Source organism: Denticeps clupeoides, chromosome 17 (genome assembly GCF_900700375.1).
Source record: "Denticeps clupeoides chromosome 17, fDenClu1.1, whole genome shotgun sequence".
NCBI classification, from domain to species: Eukaryota; Metazoa; Chordata; class Actinopteri; order Clupeiformes; family Denticipitidae; genus Denticeps; species Denticeps clupeoides.
In genome coordinates this window covers 12,637,762-12,659,507 of record NC_041723.1, presented here as the reverse complement: position 1 = coordinate 12,659,507, position 21,746 = coordinate 12,637,762, and the positions used below count along the sequence as shown (strand labels likewise).

At 39.7% G+C, this 21,746-nt stretch overlaps 2 protein-coding genes across 2 annotated transcripts; both read right to left on the bottom strand.

Moving 5' to 3' along the window:
- Positions 1-711: 711 nt before the first annotated feature.
- LOC114767418 (high choriolytic enzyme 1-like) lies at positions 712-2,117 on the bottom strand. The gene is made up of 7 exons (XM_028959191.1): positions 2,049-2,117; positions 1,891-1,951; positions 1,664-1,804; positions 1,453-1,570; positions 1,151-1,329; positions 980-1,061; positions 712-847 (listed from the first exon to the last, which is right to left on the bottom strand). Exons 1-7 carry the CDS (start codon positions 2,115-2,117, stop codon positions 712-714), a joined length of 786 nt encoding a protein of 261 aa, XP_028815024.1.
- A 2,663-nt stretch (positions 2,118-4,780) lies between these two features.
- Positions 4,781-6,185, bottom strand: LOC114766547 (high choriolytic enzyme 1-like). Its single transcript, XM_028957390.1, has 7 exons — positions 6,117-6,185; positions 5,959-6,019; positions 5,732-5,872; positions 5,518-5,638; positions 5,220-5,398; positions 5,049-5,130; positions 4,781-4,916 (listed from the first exon to the last, which is right to left on the bottom strand). Exons 1-7 carry the CDS (start codon positions 6,183-6,185, stop codon positions 4,781-4,783), a joined length of 789 nt encoding a protein of 262 aa, XP_028813223.1.
- Positions 6,186-21,746: the final 15,561 nt, after the last annotated feature.

Sequence of the window (21,746 nt, the reverse complement as noted above, 5' to 3'; positions counted from 1 at the left end):
TTCTTGTTGAGTTTCCACAAAAATCTTTTTTTTTTTTTTCTAGAAGAGCACAAATGGCCTACATGTAAGAAAGCAGTTCTTTGCTATATCTAAAGGTTGGACAAAATCTTTATACTGGGAATTTATTGAACAAGGCAGGTCTTAAAAAGGCCCTGTAAGAATATTTCAGGAAATCATGCACAGCATAATGGCCAGTTTGCAGATATTTAAAAATGTCTGAGGAACTGAGAAGGTTTACAGCTTTAGACATGGTCAGAATATGGACTTGTTTCTATTTATTAGCACTTTTTACCAATTGTAAAAAATATTAAGTAAGTCTAGATCAATAAATTGTCATGTTTCAGCCATAGAGGAACACATTTCAGCTGCAATATTGTAGTGCCAAAAACATTATGCTTCAACAAGATGAAACAATGAAAGACATGAGAGACTTTTCAAGCGAGGGTGTTTATTGGATTAAACTTGATGTCAAGATGTCTGGTGCACACATCAAAATCATTAAAATGACCTTCATTTAATTTCATTCGACATCATCACATTAACAATAGGCAAATATGATGAAAGTATCTTCAGACTGAAACCATCCTTTTCCATGTTCATGTTTCTCCTGTTTCCTGTAACAAAGGTTGGACGTACGGAGCTTTAGTGCTGGTGTAGTGATGTTATCTCTTAAAATCAATACCAATATGAAGAATGTGAAACAGGGTGGCTTTACTCACAGCATCCATACAGTTTGTTGATCCTAAGGATGTCAATGGAAGACATGTCCATTCTCTGTCCAATGGGGACAGACGAGTCAGGAATTGGAGTGATAGTGTCCAGTCCATACTGAATAGTGAAGGCATCTCTGTAGAAGAAGATTTTACTTCTTGAAATTATGTACAAAGGATGAGTGTAGTGTTGCTTAATTAGAAAACCAGAAGATTGTATTTAAAGTCTAGCTGATGGTAAATCTGATTGGTTGACTAGTTTGTCTTACTTTGCGTAGTGCATCACTGAACTGTAGTCATAGGGAGTATTCTGGTTGTTGGTGTTTTGTTTGTCGAAATTGTAGGCCATACCTATTAAAAAAGTGCAGAAGTGCTGAAACAGCCGTGTTTGAAAACCATGTCTTTTACAGAACTGATATTAGATTATTGTGATGAAAAACCTGGCACGATATTCGCATAGTTGATGGTCACATGCAGGTCTCTGTCGCTCCTCGTGTGCTCATGGTAGAATCCTAGAGCGTGGTTGAGCTCATGCTGAATGATGCCGTTGTAAATGCAGCCGTTTGTGTTCAGAGAAACTGTCTGTTGGCCCCCTTGTCTTCCAAGAGGTGAGAAGCACCTGAGAGAAGATAGAAAGATCCAAAATAGATATTTCTGAGACTTGTCATGCAGACGAAGGCTGTTGAAGTCTGTGAGCTTATAGTTATTAATCATGATCACTGCTAAATTCACTCCAACTCACCCATCTTTGCTCTCAATGCTCAGGTAATCTGTCTGAGTTGTGCGAGGAACAAACCGAATGCAGGTTTTTGTGTGGAAGGTGTTCATGGCAGTGGCGATCATCTGCTTATCAGAGCTCGCTTGATGGTGTAAAAATGAAATTGTCATTATGATGCATGGTACAATGGTAACAATGTAAAAAAATTTAATATTGACCAGAGAGTCCCACTTACAGAAGGCAGAGCTCAATACATAAGGCACCGGAACCAGTCCATTGGTGGACTTCTTCCAGAAACAGTTGTTGGTTAAGCAGATCAAAGCATTCCTGGTTCTTGGTACAACCAGATCTCCTTCCACCAACCACTCACTAGATCCTAGAAAGAAACAAGAGACAAAAAGGTGCTGAAACCACATTTAAATCAGTATTAACAGAACATTAACTATTGTTGAAAAGACAAACCATTGTTGGTGATTAGAATCCTAGTTGTGATATCCAGCGGTCTCCCAGGATCAATTAGAATCTCGTCATTATTCCATTCATTCTATAAATAAAACGTAATAAGTTATTTTCCATTTTCATATTAGAGTTTTTAGTTTGAGGAGTTAAGAGATTCTTACCAGAAGAGGAAGAGCATGGGAGACGCTGAGCAGCAGCACTAGAACAGAGACAACGGCTGTGTGGTCCATGTTGCTTCTGTGATGGAGATGATCAGGACTGGTCCCTCACCATGACTGGGTGTCTGTGTCTTGTCACACAACAGCTTTTATACAAAACTTGTTCAGGTGTGTCTCAACCGGGATTACAGTTTCTGTCAGGGTCCTGTGTCCAAAGTAAGCTCTGAGAGGGTGGACCTCACCTCGCCTAAAAGTCCAACATTTCACAGCCAATGTGCTACTCTTAGCTGACCAACATAAAGAGCCATTTGTTTTAAATACACAGATCCTCAAGATGACGGGGCTTAAGTGCTCAGGTAACATTCAGCTTTGTTTGATCTTTACAATATTTTAAATTGTCTGGTGGAAATGATGTGTTAGAAAATATCTATTGGTTTAAAAAAATCACACGATAAATAACAATATAAAAACCTGCCCTAAAAACCAAGTGTGTGCACCCTTGTTGTACGAAAGCCTTGCATCATGAAAGAAAAGTCGAACTGTATAATGCTTCTGGCGATAATGTTTGTGTTTTACAGATTATGCAATATTTTGTACAGTTGGAAGACAGAATTGAAATTGAATGTTTCTGCATCAGTCTACAAAATAGAGTAAATCTAAGTATTTAATGATGTTGATAATAAGCATGAAGCCTGTAGGTCGTATATCCCATTAATTATACAGAATTTAACAAACTTGCTGCTTCAATCATACAACTTTAGCAAGATACTAGACCGTATTCAAAACATGATTCATAGGAGTGATCTGTACCATTTGGACAGCTATAGTACTCAGGGATGCATTAATTACTGATAATACGGGTTATTATAAAGGTGGAGTGATTGTCATTGGGAAACACAGCAGCCCATCACACTGTGACACAACAACATGTGTCCTCTGCTTTTAACCATCACCCTTGGTGAGCAGTGGGCGGCCATGACAGGCACCCGGGGAGCAGTGTGAGGGGACGGTGCTCAGTGGCACTTCAGTGTTACTTTATTGTTCAACTTTTTAATGAATCCTTGAGTACAAACTATGTCTATAGACTTCTTAAGCATGCTATAATAAACCCTCCACCCAAAAAAAAAAGAGCACGCAAGGTATCTAATGACCAAACAATCCTGTGGTTGTCACATGATTCCATCAGCGTGACCGGGACCAACACGGAAACGAGGCAACACAACTCCTATAAATAGCCAAGATGTCTGTCATGTATTGCTCAGTCATTATCGCTGTTCCCTGCGTAAAGACAATCATCATCTACCAAGTAGACTGTTCCTGTTTGTGTCTTACCAACCTGTTTATTTCCGTCGTGTCCTGCCCTATTTGCATCTTGTCATTTGCACGAGAAAGTCAATATTCGTGGATGTTGCGGCTTGCGCCGGTTCACGTCCGCAGTTCAAAGTGGTAGAAATTCGGCAGCGTCCTTGTGCTTCTCTGCATTGTGGCTTATTTATTTTTACCTTCACGCTCTTATCTCATCATGACAGAATGACTGAGCAAGACATTAACCCCGCGGAGGTTGCCGCTTTGTGCAACCATGTTGCCACTTGGAAACATAACTCATAAAACAACCCCGTCTGCTTTCACAGCTACAGAAAAGACATCCAACTGGTGAAAACAAAGTCAGCTTGAGCACAGAAAAACAGTAGTAAAAATAGATTAAAAAATACAAGTATGTCATTTAGACACTTGTGTAAGATGCAGTTGACTTGGGTCTATATTTTGAAAATTAATGTATGTAGGAATGTTTTTATCCAATTTATCCAATTTTCTAAAATGTCACTATCTAATGATGTTGAAAAACTGACACATGCATTTGCAAGGAAGCGGCCCGTAATCAGAAGGTTGCCGGTTTGAATCCCGATCTGCCAAGGTGCCACTGAGCAAAGCCCCGTCCCCTGGTTACAGGGCCACTTCTATAAATGCTAGGCCACCCACTGCCCAAATATCACCAGATTTATTAGATGCTGTTAAATTGTTGGGTTCATGCTCTCTTGTTGAGTTTTCACAAAAATCTATATTTTTTTCTAGAGAAGCACTAATGGTCAACATTTAAGAAAGCAGTTCTTTGACATGTCTAATGATTGGACAAGGACTCAGATAATTCATGTATGAAAGAATGCTTTTATTTCATTTATTCAATTTTCTAAAAATGTGATGATTATTTAATGCACATGATGTAGATAAATACAAAATGGCTGAGAAACTGAGAAAAGTTACAGCTTTAGACTTGTTCAGAATGTGGACTTGTTTCTATTTATTAGCATTTTTTACCAATTGTAAAAAATTTTGTGTGAGTCTAGATCAATAAATTGTCCTGTTTCAGCCATAGAGGAACACATTTCAGCTGCAATATTGTAGTGGCAAAAACATTATGCTTCAACAAGATGAAACAATGAAAGACATGAGAGACTTTTCAAGCGAGGGTGTTTATTGGATTAAACTTGATGTCAAGATTTCTGGTGCACACATCAAAATCATTAAAATGACCTTCATTTAATTTAATTCGACATCATCACATTAACAATAGGCAAATATGATGAAAATTTCTTCAGACTGAAAACATCCTTTTCCATGTTCATGTTTCTCCTGTTTCCTGTAATGAAGGTTGGACGTACGGTGCTTTAGCGCTGGTGTAGTGATGTTATCTCTTAAAATCAATACCAATATGAAGAATGTGAAAAAGGGTGGCTTTACTCACAGCATCCATACAGTTTGTTGATCCTAAGGATGTCAATGGAAGACATGTCCATTCTCTGTCCAATGGGGACAGACGAGTCAGGAATTGGAGTGATAGTGTCCAGTCCATACTGAATAGTGAAGGCATCTCTGTAGAAGAAGATTTTACTACTTGAAATGATGTGTAAAGGATGAGTGTAGTGTTGCTTAATTAGAAAACTATAACATTACATTTAAAGTCTAGCTGATGGTAAATCTGATTGGTTGACTAGTTTGTCTTACTTTGCGTAGTGCATCACTGAACTGTAGTCATAGGGAGTATTCTGGTTGTTGGTGTTTTGTTTGTCGAAATTGTAGGCCATACCTATTAAAAAAGTGCAGAAGTGCTGAAACAGCCGTGTTTGAAAACCATGTATTTTACAGAAATTATATTAGATTATTGTGATGAAAAACCTGGCACGATATTCGCATAGTTGATGGTCACATGCTGGTCTCTGTCGCTCCTCGTGTGCTCATGGTAGAATCCTAGAGCGTGGTTGAGCTCATGCTGAATGATGCCGTTGTAAATGCAGCCGTTTGTGTTCAGAGAAACTGTCTGTTGGCCCCCTTGTCTTCCAAGAGAAGAGTAGCACCTGAGAGAAGATAGAAAGATCCAAAATAGATATTTCTGAGACTTGTCATGCAGACGAAGGCTGTTGAAGTCTGTGAGCTTATAGTTATTAATCATGATCACTGCTAAATTCACTCCAACTCACCCATTTTGCTCTCAATGCTCAGGTAATCTGTCTGAGTTGTGCGAGGAACAAACCGAATGCAGGTTTTTGTGTGGAAGGTGTTCATGGCAGTGGCGATCATCTGCTTATCAGAGCTCGCTTGATGGTGTAAAAATGAAATTGTCATTATGATGCATGGTACAATGGTAACAATGTAAAAAAATTTAATATTGACCAGAGAGTCCCACTTACAGAAGGCAGAGCTCAATACATAAGGCACCGGAACCAGTCCATTGGTGGACTTCTTCCAGAAACAGTTGTTGGTTAAGCAGATCAAAGCATTCCTGGTTCTTGGTACAACCAGATCTCCTTCAATCAACCACTCACTAGATCCTAGAAAGAAACAAGAGACAAAAAGGTGCTGAAACCACATTTAAATCATTATTAACAGGACATTAACTATTGTTGAAAAGACAAACCATTGTTGGTGATTAGAATCCTAGTTGTGATATCCAGCGGTCTCCCAGGATCAATTAGAATCTCGTCATTATTCCATTCATTCTATAAATAAAACGTAATAAGTTATTTTCCATTTTCATATTAGAGTTTTTAGTTTGAGGAGTTAAGAGATTCTTACCAGAAGAGGAAGAGCATGGGAGACGCTGAGCAGCAGCACTAGAACAGAGACAACGGCTGTGTGGTCCATGTTGCTTCTGTGATGGAGATGATCAGGACTGGTCCCTCACCACGACTGGGTGTCTGTGTCTTGTCACACAACAGCTTTTATACAAGACTTCTTCAGGTGTGTCTCAACAGGGATTACAGTTTCTGTCAGGGTCCTGTGTCCAAAGTAAGCTCTGAGAGGGTGGACCTCACCTCGCCTAAAAGTCCAACATTTCACAGCCAATGTGCTACTCTTAGCTGACCAACATAAAGAGCCATTTGTTTTAAATACACAGATCCTCAAGATGACGGGGCTTAAGTGCTCAGGTAGCATTCAGCTTTGTTTGATCTTTACAATATTTTAAATTGTCTGGTGGAAATGATGTGTTGGAAAATATCTATTTAATAAATCACACGATGAATAACAATATAAAAAACCTGCCCTAAAAACCAAGTTTGTGCACCTTTGTTGTACGAAAGTGTTGGATCATGAAAGAAAAGTCAAACTGTATAATGCTTCTGGCGATAATGTTTGTGTTTTACAGATTAAACAATATTTTGTACAGTTTGAAGACAGAATAGAAAGTGAACGTTTCTGCATCAGTCTACAAAATAGAGTAAATCTGGTCATTCTTAAAAATATCGGCAAGGTTTCATCTACAACATTAAAATGTAACTAAAATTGTAATCATAAATATTTCAAAAAGTAATTGTAACTTAGTTACACATTTTCCAACCGTAACATAACAAATTACAATAACATTTTTTTGTAATTAAATTACGTAGCGTCATTACTCCCCAACCCTGCCCACCACACCCCTACACTTAGGGATGTTACACAAAATCGAGTGACTATTGGTCTTGGTTCGCCCACACTTACAGCACTTGTACTCACAGCAGCATGCCAGATCACAAAATGCTTTACCGAACTGCCCCACCATTCTCACTTCAGTACCACACAGCTGGCTCAACGGTTCCTGAATTGGCATGAAGTGAAGTGATTGTCACTTGTGATACACAGCAGCGCAGCACACGGTGCACACAGTGAAATTTGTCCTCTGCATTTAACCCATCACCTTTAGTGAGCAGTGGGCAGCCATGACAGGCGCCCGGGGGAGCAGTGTGTTGGGACAGTGCTTTTGCTCAGTGGCACCTCAGTGACACCTTGGCAGATCGGGATTTGTACCGGCAACCTTCTGATTACGGGGCAACTCCACCTCCGCCCTCCATCTCGGCCCCCGATAGACTCACCGCAATTCTCCAGGCAAGTTGGAACCACTGTCACCTCTTCCTGGCTTGGAGCAGCTTGTGTCCTCTCCAAGCTGCCATCTGCATTAACAGGCCCTATGAATAGTAATGTCCCTGTGAATAGTAATGTAAAATCACTCTGGGTAATGGACTGAATGTAGAATGAGATCAATAACAGAGCCACTCATCATTACAGTATTTATTATGTTTTAATATGGCACAGTAGGGCACTGATTAAATCAGGACATTAAACGGTGGTTTACACGTGGTTCAGTTGCTCACATTCATTATGGAGCTTGTGATGTGCAGTGATAAGCACCATGGCTTTAGAGCTGAAAAAAAACTACAGAGGGTAGGCTTCTGCCTCCTGTTCCAGGAAGGCCAAGTGATGTTAATGATTATATAAAGGCTGCCATACTGCCATTCACAGTCAGCAGATGTCGGTGACAATAACTGCTGCCTTATTTCAGTTTATTAACTCAAGCAGCACAATAGCAAAATTCACCAGAGGAGGTAAAGTCTCAGGAGAGCATCCTGGACAATCAAACATGGAAGTAAGGCTGGAAGCAGAAAGTCACTGATTAAGTAATGTGTGTCTTGTCTTTTATGCTTTGTTGACACAAAGCTGTTTCGCAGCAACCGGTGACTTCTCATCTGCAGCACCTATGCTTCTTTCAGACCTCAGGTGCCTAATTATAATTATTATGCCTATAATTATTATTATGTATTATTATCTGTTGCATTTTTTCACCCTCAGTGCCATTTTGTTGCATGATCAATTTCTTTTATTCTTCTCTATACAGTCAAAATAAAACAAATGTGTATGGCAGTCATCGTATAGTGATTATTCACAATACACCAGGAGTTACCAGTGATACTGTCAGGATTGCCTGCAGCTGGGCTCCACACCTGACTCCAATCCTGACGCCCCATAAATGCCAGAGACTTCCGCCCCTTCGAGATCTCCGGCATTTTCGTGAACTTGACATTGTAACCGTGTAGGTGTAGTATTTTCAGTTCTGGCAATCGCCACACGCCTGCGGGTTTGTTTAAGTTTATTCCCCTTTATTTCCCGTTTTGGCCACCGCGCCATTGTTTATTTGTGTTTACTGTTTGTTTATTAATAAAACCCCATTCCCAGCATGTCAGACCTCTGCGCTTCCTTCCCCCATAAGTCCGTAGCCGTGACAGATACACCAGACTGTTGTGCTCCAGTCAGGGAGTTCTGAACATTGTTTAATTTTCCTCTTGATTCAGTTAACTTTCACACAGGGAAAAATTCAAGCAAACCAAGTGTGTCACTAGAAATAAGAACGTTCTCTCTGCTGGTTGGTCAGATGTAAATATAGGAAGCAGAGTTACTGTTATGGTCTGTGTTTGAGTGAGATTGGAGAGACATGATGGAAGTTTTTGGAAGATGGAAAATTTTACGTGGGTTGGCCTGGCGATTTTATACTATATTACATGCATTTATTTAAAAATGTAGCGTGGTTATGTCTTGAAAACAGCATGCTGATGCACTGGAGTCACTAAAGGCACAAAACAAGACAACACAGAAGGTGGCATGCATTAATCATAGAGAACTGTGAAAAAATGTGAAAATTACATCAAAATTTACCCATAAATCACTGTTCTCCAATCATGTGATATTGTTTGGTACTCATTCTCACCAGGCATACTGCACCAACGTTTGCGATTTGATTCGAATCGTGGGTATCATGGCAGTTGTTTTGGGAGCATACCCGAGAGCGATTACTGTGTTTACACCAGGTGAAACAGTTGAGTTCGATTGAAGTGCACTAAAGCCTGTAGGTGTGAAAGCACCCTTAATATCTCTTCCTTTGTGTTCCACGCAGTCTCATGCATTCTTCTCCGGTGAACATATATCGTCATATATCACTCCCTGGGGTCATCTGGAACCTTTACTGATGAAATGGACACTCTGCTTAGTTTTCCCACAGACACCCCTCTAAATATCCTTGGTGATTTCAGCCTGCCACTCCAGTTGTTTGCCTACTTCTCCTTCGCCACACTTGACTCCTTCAAAGCTCTACAAATTAGGGAATGTCCTAGACCTCGTCTTCAGTCATCCCTTCCCAACTACCACCCTTTCTTACAGTCCACTTAATTTCTCTGACCACCACTTTTTTTCCTTCACCCTCACTCTACCTACCAGATCCAAGTACCACTATCCATCCTTTATTCAAAATAACCTTCACTCTGTCTCACCTTCATCTGTATTTTCCTGCACACTTTCACATCTTCCAAACTCTTTACAACTGGAGACAGATACTGACTCTCTTCTCTCCTCACTTTCCCCTTTTATGGATCATCTATGTACTCCAAAACCAAAAGGACTTCTCCCCCTGCTCCCTGGCTATTTGATACATTGCGCAGCAATCAAAGAGAAGTATTCAAGATTCAAAAGAGGTTTATACAGCATATACAGTATACAGTGTCTTGAAATGCTGTTTCACACAGACCCCCCATAATGTGATGTAAAATAAAAGACTGTGGGCCTGGCGGTGGCATGACAAAGATGCATAAAGCATTTAGCAATGGACTGGTTCAAGTATATGAAGTAGACCAATTTATTGTGAAATGTCAAAATATGTACAAGGGTAAAAGTGTATTGTTGTTGAGTTTAACAGTCATTTGGCGATGGCAGTGAGGTGCCACTGAGGTGCCACTGAGCAAAGCACTGTCCCCACATACCGTGTGCTGTGCTGCTGTGTATCACATGTGCCAATCACTTGACTTTCACTTCACTTTCACTTCACTTGAGAGCTCTGACTGCTTGTGGGACAAAGCTCTTGTAGTGTCTTGCAGTTACAGTTCGTTTCTGATGTCCTGGTGAAGGGAGGATAATTTCCTCTGATTGAAGAGCATCTGGTTCAACATTAACAAAAACTACCAAAGAAATTGGGCCAAAACTGGTTGATGAAATGTCATAAATATCCATAAAATGTCAACTCTTGACATTCCTATTAATAATGCATTAAAATAAACTAAACTATTTAGCATTCTGCAGTCAGTTTACATTTTATAGCAACATTACATGCATGCTGGTGATACATTAACCTTTTCATATCTATTGTTCTGATTCATGTAAATTTAAATGGTACATTTATGGAAATCGGTCATCATTAATCATTTCTGATAGACTAAATTTACTTTTAGATAACCTACCAACAGAGAAAAGTCAGTGGACCAAAGTGTCAAAAGAGTTGTCCAATTTGAATGTGTCCTTAAATAAAAAAACTATATTTTATAACACACTCAGCTAAAACCCTGAATTGCTTCAGTACAAGGACCATTTTTCTTGGATAATAGCTAGGCTAATGTGGGCTTTATGGGAAGCCCTGGCAGGAATTGCTACATGGAAAGTGTGTAAATGAAACTCTAGACAAACATCTGTAACCCATGCATGACTGTGAATGTGCAATTCCCACCTTCACAACACAGCTGACAACCAACATCCAAATTCATCTCAAATCATTTCTTTTTCAGGAAATTATAATTCCTGGTACGTCTGCAAAATCTTTTGTGACAAGGAATTATCACTCTGCAACACTCCGAAGGGATGTGAACCACCACTTGTCATTGTATTTTCAGTTGCCAGTAGACCTACTTACAGCAACAGATTATATGTTGATGTGCTCATTTTGTAACATAATGGAGGAATAGAATCTGAATTCTCAGTCAAAAATTCTCCCTTATGGTTGCCATGACAGTGCAGTGCAGACTGCCGCAAAAATGTTTTTTTTTTTTTTTTACATATTGTCATGCATGAAGCGAAAGGCCTTGCCTGAAGTTTTTGGATGTTTACTTCATACAACTGTGCAAAAGTCTTTCTGAACACACACAAGCAGAAAATAAGTTAAATATAATACATTTTTATTAGAAGTTATCTAGTTGTCCAAAGTCTGAAGTTCAAAAGAGGCTATTTAAATGTAAAAGGGGTGTATTTGGACATACTTTTCAAATGGTGCATCAATATTTATTTAATAGAAAATCCAAAGAGAGGCATGATGACTGCAGATCAGCACTACAGAAGAGGTGGGTGCGTCTCACCCCTTTTCGCTGTAGCCATGCTGCCATGGATTAGCTGGCACAGGTTCATGCAGGGAAAGGACAATCTTTTTGCAAAGGAAGGGATCTTCCCAAGAATTCACATCATCCATGTTGATGCATAGCTCAGGGTTGGATCTGATCTAAACGTGCTGGTCTCAGTTTTGTCAGTATGCTAGAGAACCTTCCTCTTTATAAATGTAACAAGAAAATGGCCTGATATTCTGCCTGGCCATGAAAATGTCATTTTGATTTATTACCCTGCACACAGGTTTAAACATGTGGTCTCCACATGAATTAAAATGAATACTGTGTCAAACTAAACTGGGTTAATAGTGTAATTAGTGTCGCGATGTTGGACTGTTCATCTGCTGACAACTCTGATGTCACATAAGCTTTTTTTTTCTCCCTGAGCTGCCTGATGTCCCTTAGTATGTAAATCATTTAACATTGAGGCAGACTAAAACTGTTCTCATACAGTACATTCTTCACAAATGTTCTTTAATTTTGACAATTTTATGTTGTGAGTTATTCAGCTCGCCATACCCCAGGTTGTGAGACTCCTGACAGCTAATCATTCTTCTTCTGCTCTTTTCTTCAGGGATCAAAAGGACTGAAGCATAACCCCCTGCCGTTAGAGGAACTCTGTGATTTCCTTACACCAAGCCTCTCAATTTGTGTAATGATGTTTGAGAGGCCTGCACTGCACATGTCAGGTCTTTTCTGGTTTCTGTCTCTCAGTTGCATTTAATTTTTCTTTTTTTATTATTTATTTTTATTTTTATATTTTTATTATCATTACCCAACCTTGACATTGTTTGCTTGGTAAATGTAACCAGCATTTTTTACAGTCCTTCAACATGCTGCATGGAGGACTGAAGACAAAGGCATTTAACCATTGTGCAAACCATTCAAATGTTAAAAGTATTAGCAGAAGTAAAATCAGTCATGGAACACTTGAGGATATTTTTGATAAAAAATCATTACCCTTTTTAGATTTTTTTTTCAATGTCATTCAATGTCATTTATGGCTTGGTGAGCAGTGGGCAGCCATTAAAGGCGCCCAGGGAGCAGTGTGTGGGGACGGTACTTTGCTCAGTGGCACAAAAGTGGCCTCGTCTAGAGTTCTCAGGGTATTCAGAGCTCCATGCCAACTGATCTTTTCAGCCCCATTAAATTCATTTCTTAAGCAAAATCTTAATAACACAAATCTTCCACAATGATCTGTGCACTCTGATTTGGCAATTGTTGTGATAATTATTGCTATTGTTTGTGCCCCCCCACACACACACCCACCCCAAACCGGCTTGTCCTATGTCATCCACACTAGGGAGCAGGGGTCTGCCGATGGCGATGGGTGTATATCATCATGCTGCAGTGGACAAGAGGACAGTGTGGGGAATACACAAACTGCCATCATTCCCTCATTTCAATTCACAACATCAGTTAAAGCACAGTGCAATAATAATGAGGAATGTATTATAAGTGTGTTGGCAAGTGTGTGCTGGCAAATTTTTTCTATTTAAGGTCAATTTTGAGGGTTACTGCATTATTCATTTAGGTTTCTGAGCAGTTATTATTTATAATTATTTTGAGCAAAATATATTGTGAAATATAGCATTTTATTTTAAAGTAATTTCTAAGTCATTAAAAAGCAAACCTCACTACATTATTGTCTGCCTTTTATAGGTAGATCATATTGTGTTGAACTATTATAATACACATCTGGCCTAAAGGGGCAACAGGGGAAACAAGACAAACTGCACAGTGATTCATGAAGAGAATGGAATGATGTTCTTTCCCCCACAGAGACAGCACAACAGATCACACTTCTGTGTCCTTCCCACTGCTCCTCAACTCTGAAATGAGGACAAAGTCAGTGGGAAGCATTGGTGAGAATTGTTGTATTGAAGACTTGCTGTGCAAATTCCCATGACTGTTAGAGCCTAGAGGGAAAAGGCTGGCACTGAAACAAAGTGACAGGGCTGTTTCTGAAAAATGGTGTGGTTCAAATTTGTATAGTAAAAATTAAACCTTTTTATTCTACATTTCTCAGTACCTTGCTTCCTTGGCGATTCTGGGATTTTTCCCGGCAACCTTCCGATTACGGGTCCACTTTCTTACCCGCTAGGCCACCACTGCCCCAAGTTAATTGGAGACTCTGCAGTGTCCCGAGATGGGCTCCGGCAGCACTCACCTTTTTATAGAAAGTCAGTGAGTGAGCCTTACATTAGTGATACCCTTACATTACACTGCATTCCATTGCATTCAGATTACAAGAGATTTCAACTTCTGGATCTAAGGGAGGATGGTCAGGACAGACAATGTGATGTGATGCTAAATAGGGATTTGACAAGTGTGTAAGGTCACAATGGTGCAATGGTTCCAGTTTAAAAAAGGCAGAGCTGTATGAACTATCTATTTCAAAGCTTGCCAATGTGATGCTTCTTGCTTCTCCTTTGATACCATGTTTATGAAAGTGAAGTTCAATTTACAGTACAGAGTTATTTCTGTGGCCTGCTTTGAAAAGTTTTTTTCAGGAACTATATCGCTGTGGACCAGAAACTGTCTCAGGTGATCAGAGCTCTGCGTTTTTGGTTAGATCTCAAGATCAGCCTATCAGTTTGACATACGGTTTCTGAGGCGTTTCTGGAGAAATCGGTGTGTGAGAGGACATATTCAGTGAGTGCCAGTCAGGACTGACAAAACACAGATATAATCGTTTTAGTGATTGGTTTAGCCCATCAGCCCCAGGAAGTGGGAGCTTCACAAGTGAGCACTCGCATACTCAACAGGGGTGGAGGGAACAAAGGTATGTAGCTCCAAAGGATGATTCTTTACAATGACAAGAATCATTCTTTTTGTGATTCTTTATCCTTTTTTTACCCTCATGCCATGTTTCTGTTAATATAAATACATTTTCCAAAATGTTCTGTTTCTGCATTCCCCCATGATGTGACGATGTGACTGGATTATGGATTTTCTCCCTAATTTTAACATGAACACAATCAGGAACCCACGACATAGAAAAAAGGGAAATGTCAGGATTGTGACTAGAGATGTTTTTGGTGGCCTGTCTTTATTTTAGTTGTAGTCTAGTCTTTGCATCAAGCTATCATTTGAGTTTTTATTAGTCTTATTCACATCCATACTAATTTTAGTCTAGGCAAGTGTAATGCCCAGGGGCCAAGAGGCCTGATCCATAAAACTCCAGAAGCAGAGCTCAGACATGGTTGCTGCATTAATGAGGACACGTGAATGTTACCTGTGTGTGCCTCACACCTGCGGGTATCTGCCAATTCATTTGTGTTTATTAATAAATCCCTTATGTCCAGATGTCCCATCTCTGTGCTCCTATTCCTGTCAGCCCTCAGTCGTGACATCAAGTTTCAGTGTATTAAATGTCTTTTAGCCTTATGTTAATTAGAATGCTTAATAAGAATGCAATTAAACAAGCAGAATTAATGTCTCATCTTGTTAATGTCTCCTTCTTTCTGTTTCTTTTGGGTTCAGGTGAGTTGTCTAATCAGAAAATCAACACTAGAGGGCACATTACAAATTGGATAATTTTCACATGCTCTCCCTTTCCTGCTCCTAATAACCTGACCGAGATCACTGTTTCTGTTCCTCTGCATTGTGTAGGGTCCTTTCTCTGGTTATTCTGGATGCTGGTAGCTCTTCCAATTTGCTCAGTTTGCGGCTCATCAACCTTACGATTACGGGTCCGTTTTCTCACCCACTAGGCCACCACTACCCAACAGACAAGTGACCTGTCTTCTTGGTGATGCTTGATTTTGGTATGTATCTTGTCAATGCATTAGTAACTTTTTGTTACTAATGCACTAATTAGTAATTTTTTGGTTAATTATTTATATTATGAGAATATATTATGTTACTGTTATGCATAGGTTATGTACAGCTGAAGAACATCTGAGCATGCCAATGTACAGATGTGTACAACATTTTGTGCTCATGACAAATTAAACAAACTTTTACTTCGGCTCAGAGCATTGTCTTTAACTAAAACTTATCCTTCACATATCCATCCTCTGCAGGCAGAAGTGCTTGAATTGATGACGCTTTGGCAATGGACCCATGGAGTGCACAGGAGGGAAAGATATGATTGCGTCAGATCTGTCTTGAAGGCAGGAGGTGGAAATGAGACTATTGAGCTGGGGCTGGTGTACTGTGCTGTTGCTCAGCTCGTCAATCATGAAAGCATATAGAGTGTCTCCTCACAGCAGAAGCACAACCATCGCAGTGCCGCACTTCTCACCAGCCCTGTTCTGTAACTGCAGGAGCAGGAAATTGTGGTCTGGAATTAGATCATTTGACCAACTACAGAATCAGAGCAGCAGTTCCTACTGCCCTTTCAATAGGGAGGTTTATGGGGAATTATATCATGAATAACATTTTTAGAATTATTGTCTTTCATCCATACTTTGCTATTCATCCATATTGCTCGTATAAAAAGATGAGAGAACAAAAAAAAATGTTTTTCTGAGCATGGGATGCATCAGTACCTGGTGTGTCAACACAACCGCCTACAGCAGGAGTGGTGTGCAGAGAAGCACCCAGCAGTACTTTTCATGCTTCATGTATGTGGTTGTGCCTACTGATGTCTTTCCAGGTTCCATATTCTTTAAACTGAAGATAACGCTGACAGTCCATATACTGCAGGGAAAGCAGTAGGATTCGGTCCACCACATGGTAAGCACAACTGTGTAAAATCATGATGAAAATGGGTAAGTATGTTCTCCTGTTTGCTAGCAGAAAAAACGGAAAAAACAAATGGTAAGAAATGGAAGACTATGAATCTGAAAAAAAAAACACCTACCGGTGTTGGGAAGATGACTCCAGAAATATAATTTGTTACAATTAAAAGTTTATGTAAAATCTAAATTTAACTATCTTTATGTAACTATTTTAATTACTGTACGAAAGTAATGTAACTAATTATCTTATACACAGTGTCATACAAATGATATTTTTTAATGATTGTGTCGCAAATGATTGTCAACATAAGTTTGAAATCATCAGAAAAATTCAAATATTACACAGTTTGAAAACATTTTATAGATGGCAAAGTACTAAAAATGGTAATTTGTTGAATTTGTAGCATTAGACAGTCCTATTAACTGCAATCCGAAGCTAGATCAATTTAAAAAATCTAAACAGGTCAAGTTATAGTTTAACAAAGCAGGATCACATTTTTTGCACCCATTGAGGTTTGGGGAGTTTCTGCTTGAGTGTTTTTGCAGGATGTCATAATCCTCCTAGAGCTGCTGTTTGGATGTGATCTGTCTCCCACTCTCGTAGATCTTTTGCTTGAGGGTGCTCCAAAGGTTCACAATATGCTTGATGTCAGCAGAGGATGAGGGCCATGGGCTTCTCTCATAGCAGCATGAGATGGTATATTGTCATGCATGAAAATAATGTTGTTACGGAAGGCACAATTCTTTTTTTGTATCACAGAAGAAAGTGGTGAAAGAGATTAGCAAGAGATTTTTGAAGATCCAGTCTTTAAACAGGAAGGCCATTAAACTCCAAATTTAACGCTGACAAATGCATTTTAAATGACACTTATTTTGAACCATGTGGACATGCAGATAACACATGCAGATATATCAGTTGTATATTGATGGCCGTGTCAGAGAAGCTTAACTGAGTTGGATTAATAGTTTAATTCTCATTGTAACTATGGTAATAAGGTGTCAAATAAGCCTCGCTACTGTGTGTCAGGTTAACATCACAAGGACCTTTAAGTTAAGTCCTTGTGAGGTTTTGGTTCATTCAAATTTTTGTATTTTGTAAAATGATTAGCTGTCAATGTGTGGATCTTTCCTTCATTCCTACAGGAATTGTTAGAACAGCTACAGGAGCCATGAATAGGATTAACCCCACATGGGAGGGGATTCATTGTTCTAGTGTGTCTGTAGGAGCTTCATACATTAAACTGAACAAAGAGAAAGTAGCTTATTTCTTGTGCTGCCCAAAGGCCCAAGTCATCCAGCTGTCAGTCTGATATCTGGCAATCTGTACCCCATTCTGCTTAAGCGATGGGCTTCTGGGACTCCCTAAACTTGAGATAACATTGAACTGCTAGACAAAGGGGGTAAATCACAGCTTCAGGTTTCCAGGTATTTTACAATGGAGGGTCATTCAGGCTCATGTTTTTGAGTGTCTGAGCAATCTGGCTCCTGTCAATAATTTTTGAATTATGAAACTCGACATCTCTATCTTGTATGTTAGGGTCAGAACTCAAATTATATTTGAGTTAATTTTATGTCACGCTGCCATAAAAACAGGCTTTATCCAGTTAGGTTCCTATTAAAAATCTTTCTGCCATTTAGTACACCATGAAACATGAAAGTTCACTCCGAGGTCATTGGACTGTCACCTGAAAGTTATATATATTTTTATACACAGCACAGCACGTGTTGCGCACAATAAAATCTGTCCTCTATATTTAACCCATTACCATTAATGAGCACTGGGCAGCCATGAGAGTGTGGGGATGGTAACTTGCTCAGTGGGACTTCAGTGGCACTTGACAGTTTGGGATTTGAACACAATCCTATGGCTACCAATGCCGCACCTATACACAGTTTTGTGTGTCTAACCCTAAAACAAAAAAAAAAACATGAACATCTGAAACTGAACCATTACATCACTAAATTACGTCAGACAAGGAGAGAATTTATTAATCATTACACCATTAATAAACTCCATAATGGGCTCAGATCAGGACTGATTAATTAAGCAGGGAATCACCTGTCACCATCTTCCCGCGTCTCATCATGTGATGGCCGTTACAGTTACATATAGAAAGGGGTAGTAGGTGTGTGCGACACGTCTGACATAGATTGTAGAGCAGGTCTTCACACTCACAGACAAGGCACAGGCTAAAATGTGCTGGGCAGCATTGCAGCATAGATGATCAATTATGGAAAGGATTATTGGCACCATTGGCACCCGACCTGTTATTAAAGTACACAGGGTCTAATAGCTGCAATTTACATGAAGTATTTAGCATACAAATGTCTTTCAAGTTCATACAAATCCAATTCATACAAATCCTTCAGTCAGCACACCAGTGAAATAATGTAGAGCTCCAGGGTACGATGCATTTCACTAATAATATTAGATGTGCAATTTTGGAAAATGAGTAGGCGCAGCGAGATTAAGCATTCCACAGAGGTTCAGTCATATCTGCAGTTAACATGCACCGGCGGTGTCAGGGCTGCCGCATGTAAGATGTACGAGCTTTGGTGTAGTGTAGGGGGTATTCATGGACCCTGCTATCTGAACCATTCTTCTCTCTCTTTACAGAGACCAGCCAGTCATGAGGATGTGCAACATGGAGATGAAAGAAAATCCAGGCTTTGGCCTTTCCCTAGCCAAAACATGAATGGACGAGTGAAAAAAAAGTATTGAGGTCCCCTGAAATGAATTTTCTTTTGCTTTTATATAGGTCCCCTCATACTGTATGTGAAGGCTCCTTCCCAAATTCAGCCTTGGTGCAGAATCACAGCCACTTTTAAGCAGTCTAATAATGAGATTTCCCCTGGACACGCGGCTTCGGTGTCTGTAGCTTTAAATGCTAATGAGGAGGCGAGAGGCGGGGCGAGAAGGAAAGCGGCCTAAAGAAGTGTGCAGGCATTCAAGGAAATTATGTCATCAACACCATTCACCATCCACAATGTTTGGTGTGAACAGGAATTCATGTCATACGGAGACAAATTCCAGATCCGACTGTCTGAGCTGCCACTCTCTAAACAGCAAAGCAGAATGGCCAAAGCTCTCTTTACACCTATTGCCATTTTCTTGCCTGTGCAGGACCGGCTAGGGGAACTCATATTAATTTCTCTTTGTGAGATTATTTTTCATGTCAGGGGACCTTTAATAATTGAACTGACCTTTATATCAAATGGATGGCGTAATACATTCAGTGTTAAATTGCATGTTTGTGAGCACTTGCCACTCATTGCTACGTGTCCTTTTAGGTGGTCAGCCTCTGACATATAAAAGGCTCTCAACTGGCATTCAGCAAGATTCTTTTGCCCAAACAGCAGAACCCCTTTCAGGGACTAAGCACATTGATTTGAACCAGTATCCATTGGGTTGTCTGATTTGTAGAGTTTGTGCTTTCAGTTTTTCGCTGAACAATAGCACAACGTGGCATGTTCTTACCATCTCTCTTCTTACTCTGTTTGGAAGGTTGGCCTCGTTGTTCTCACATGCACATTGTGATCCTTCCCAGTGTTGGAGAAGTCCATCTACTGAAGGTGAGAAGGGCAAGTTGACTGCTGCAATGGAGAGACATGGACAATTGGGGGAAGAAGGATAAGAATAAACTAGGGGCATTCTATTCTAAGCAAGCAGCACATAATCCCTTATCAGCATGCACAAGATCATCTGGATTTGCTTCACTCTGTGCCTAAGTAAAGCAAACGATTCCCTAATTAATTCAATTATGACATTGGCACCTTGTTAAGAAATAACCAAGGAGGATGCAGGATGTCCTCTGTACGTGAACAATGATTTTCTAATCTGTAGCATCTGAGGAAAATTTTGGAATATAATTTCCTATTGCCTTTAGTATGTTTGCGCTCATCAGCCTAAAGCAAAATAAAAATTACATTTGGAGGAGACACTTGGCCGTAACCGTGTGCCTATTACTCCTGCCGGTCACTTGATACTTGTCACTGAGTCAGTGCCTTCACATCTCCAATCCTCAGAACCTGTGGTGTCTTCAGCTGGCTTTGTGCGCGACATGTACAGAAATCTGCCTCAAGCACATTTCAGTGTTAATACTTGAAAGCATTAAAGAGGTTCAAATGAACCTGGCATAAATCTGGCTTCTGCTGTACATTGGCTGGGATAAAAGAGGCTTTAGCGACATACTCTGTTTTTTCTCTCTCTCTCTAATTTTCTCACTATGCATTTAAAATTATTTGAAGAGGACCCTCACTGGAATAGAGAACGGTGTTTGCGCTCCTCCGATTTATTATTAAATTATTGCTGACTCGGCGATTAATATTTCCCTATATTCTACCTCCTTATCAGGGAACATAAGGGAATGATAGAAGAAAGTTAAAGAGCGTGCGCCCCTTTGAAGAAGATACTGATTTCAAGAGAAATTGGAGCTAGAGAGAGAGCGTTCTTCACAATACAAGAGTTCTGGTGGGGAAATTGATCCCCCCCTTCAAAATTTTAACACACACAAAATCCATTATCAACATACGGCAGACGTTTAATGTGAGATGAGAAACCTTCCTGAGTGGAAGGTTAATTATTTGCTTGACTCTGTTATCTTATGTGAGCTCCATATTGCATTTTCCTTTCATTAATCCCACAGGATGAAAGACCACATCAGAGTAATCTGAAAAAACCAAGCAGAGGTCAGGGAATAGAGAAGGTCCATTATGTAAAATTATGTGAGAGAGAAACACGGTTACTGGGGATAGGAGGCCACGCTCAGACAGGACAGACACAGATGGCAAAACCACAAGGTCCTTATCAAGCAGTGGTCCTTATCTTGGAGCAAAGTTATTGTGATTCAAGATCAAAACATTTTCAGCATTGCAAAATTTACTGAAGATATTAACATTTCCTGTTTTCTTGCCATTCAATATTTTGCCTTTTATTAGACCTCTGCTTTATGCAGTGTTTATAATGTAATGATTTAAAGACAATTATAAAAAAAGTTTTTTTTACAATATGGTTCCCAATCATGACATCCATTGTAAATCCATGGTTCTCAAACGCTTCATGATGAGAACCCCCTCCAAAGATATTTGCCTCTCTAAGGGAATTTAAAATCCATAGTGCAGGCCTACTTGACGTTTTATTCCTAATTTGAATATAACTAACTGTTGATTGTCAATTCTGCAGTCATGCATACTGCAAGTGACGATACTAGCTGAGATATATTGAGGATATTCAGGACAATGCCTAAGCTTCGGTGGTCCCCTGGAGGAAGCGTGGACCACCAGTGTAACCACCAGAAAATCAAGGCAGATTTTGTATGCCAAACCTGAATACAGCACTATGTGAACAGTTATCTGAGCACTTATGAGTACTCTGAATTCCATAGTTTGGTATGGTTTATAGTAGCCTAATATCTATAAGAGCAGACTGTTGGACATAAAACGTGTTCACCTAGTGGAAAGTTGTCAGCCTTTCTGAGCACTGAAAAGGTGACGTTGTTTGTTCTCAAGAAAAACTAAATTGATGCCTGATAGCATGTGAAGAGGACAAGGTGCATTTAATTTGATGGCCA

Bases quoted from the DNA above. Each gene is read 5' to 3' on its own strand.
- LOC114767418 (XM_028959191.1), bottom strand. From the start codon at position 2,117: ATGGACCACACAGCCGTTGTCTCTGTTCTAGTGCTGCTGCTCAGCGTC. The intron at 1,952-2,048 runs GTAAGAATCTCT...AATAATGACGAG, and splicing joins CCCATGCTCTTCCTCTTCTG to ATTCTAATTGATCCTGGGAG. The intron at 848-979 runs GTAAGACAAACT...CTTCTTCTACAG, and splicing joins TCAGTGATGCACTACGCAAA to AGATGCCTTCACTATTCAGT.
- LOC114766547 (XM_028957390.1), bottom strand. From the start codon at position 6,185: ATGGACCACACAGCCGTTGTCTCTGTTCTAGTGCTGCTGCTCAGCGTC. The intron at 5,873-5,958 runs GTTTGTCTTTTC...GTTTCTTTCTAG, and splicing joins GATTCTAATCACCAACAATG to GATCTAGTGAGTGGTTGATT. The intron at 5,131-5,219 runs GTTTTTCATCAC...CTTTTTTAATAG, and splicing joins CTATGCGAATATCGTGCCAG to GTATGGCCTACAATTTCGAC.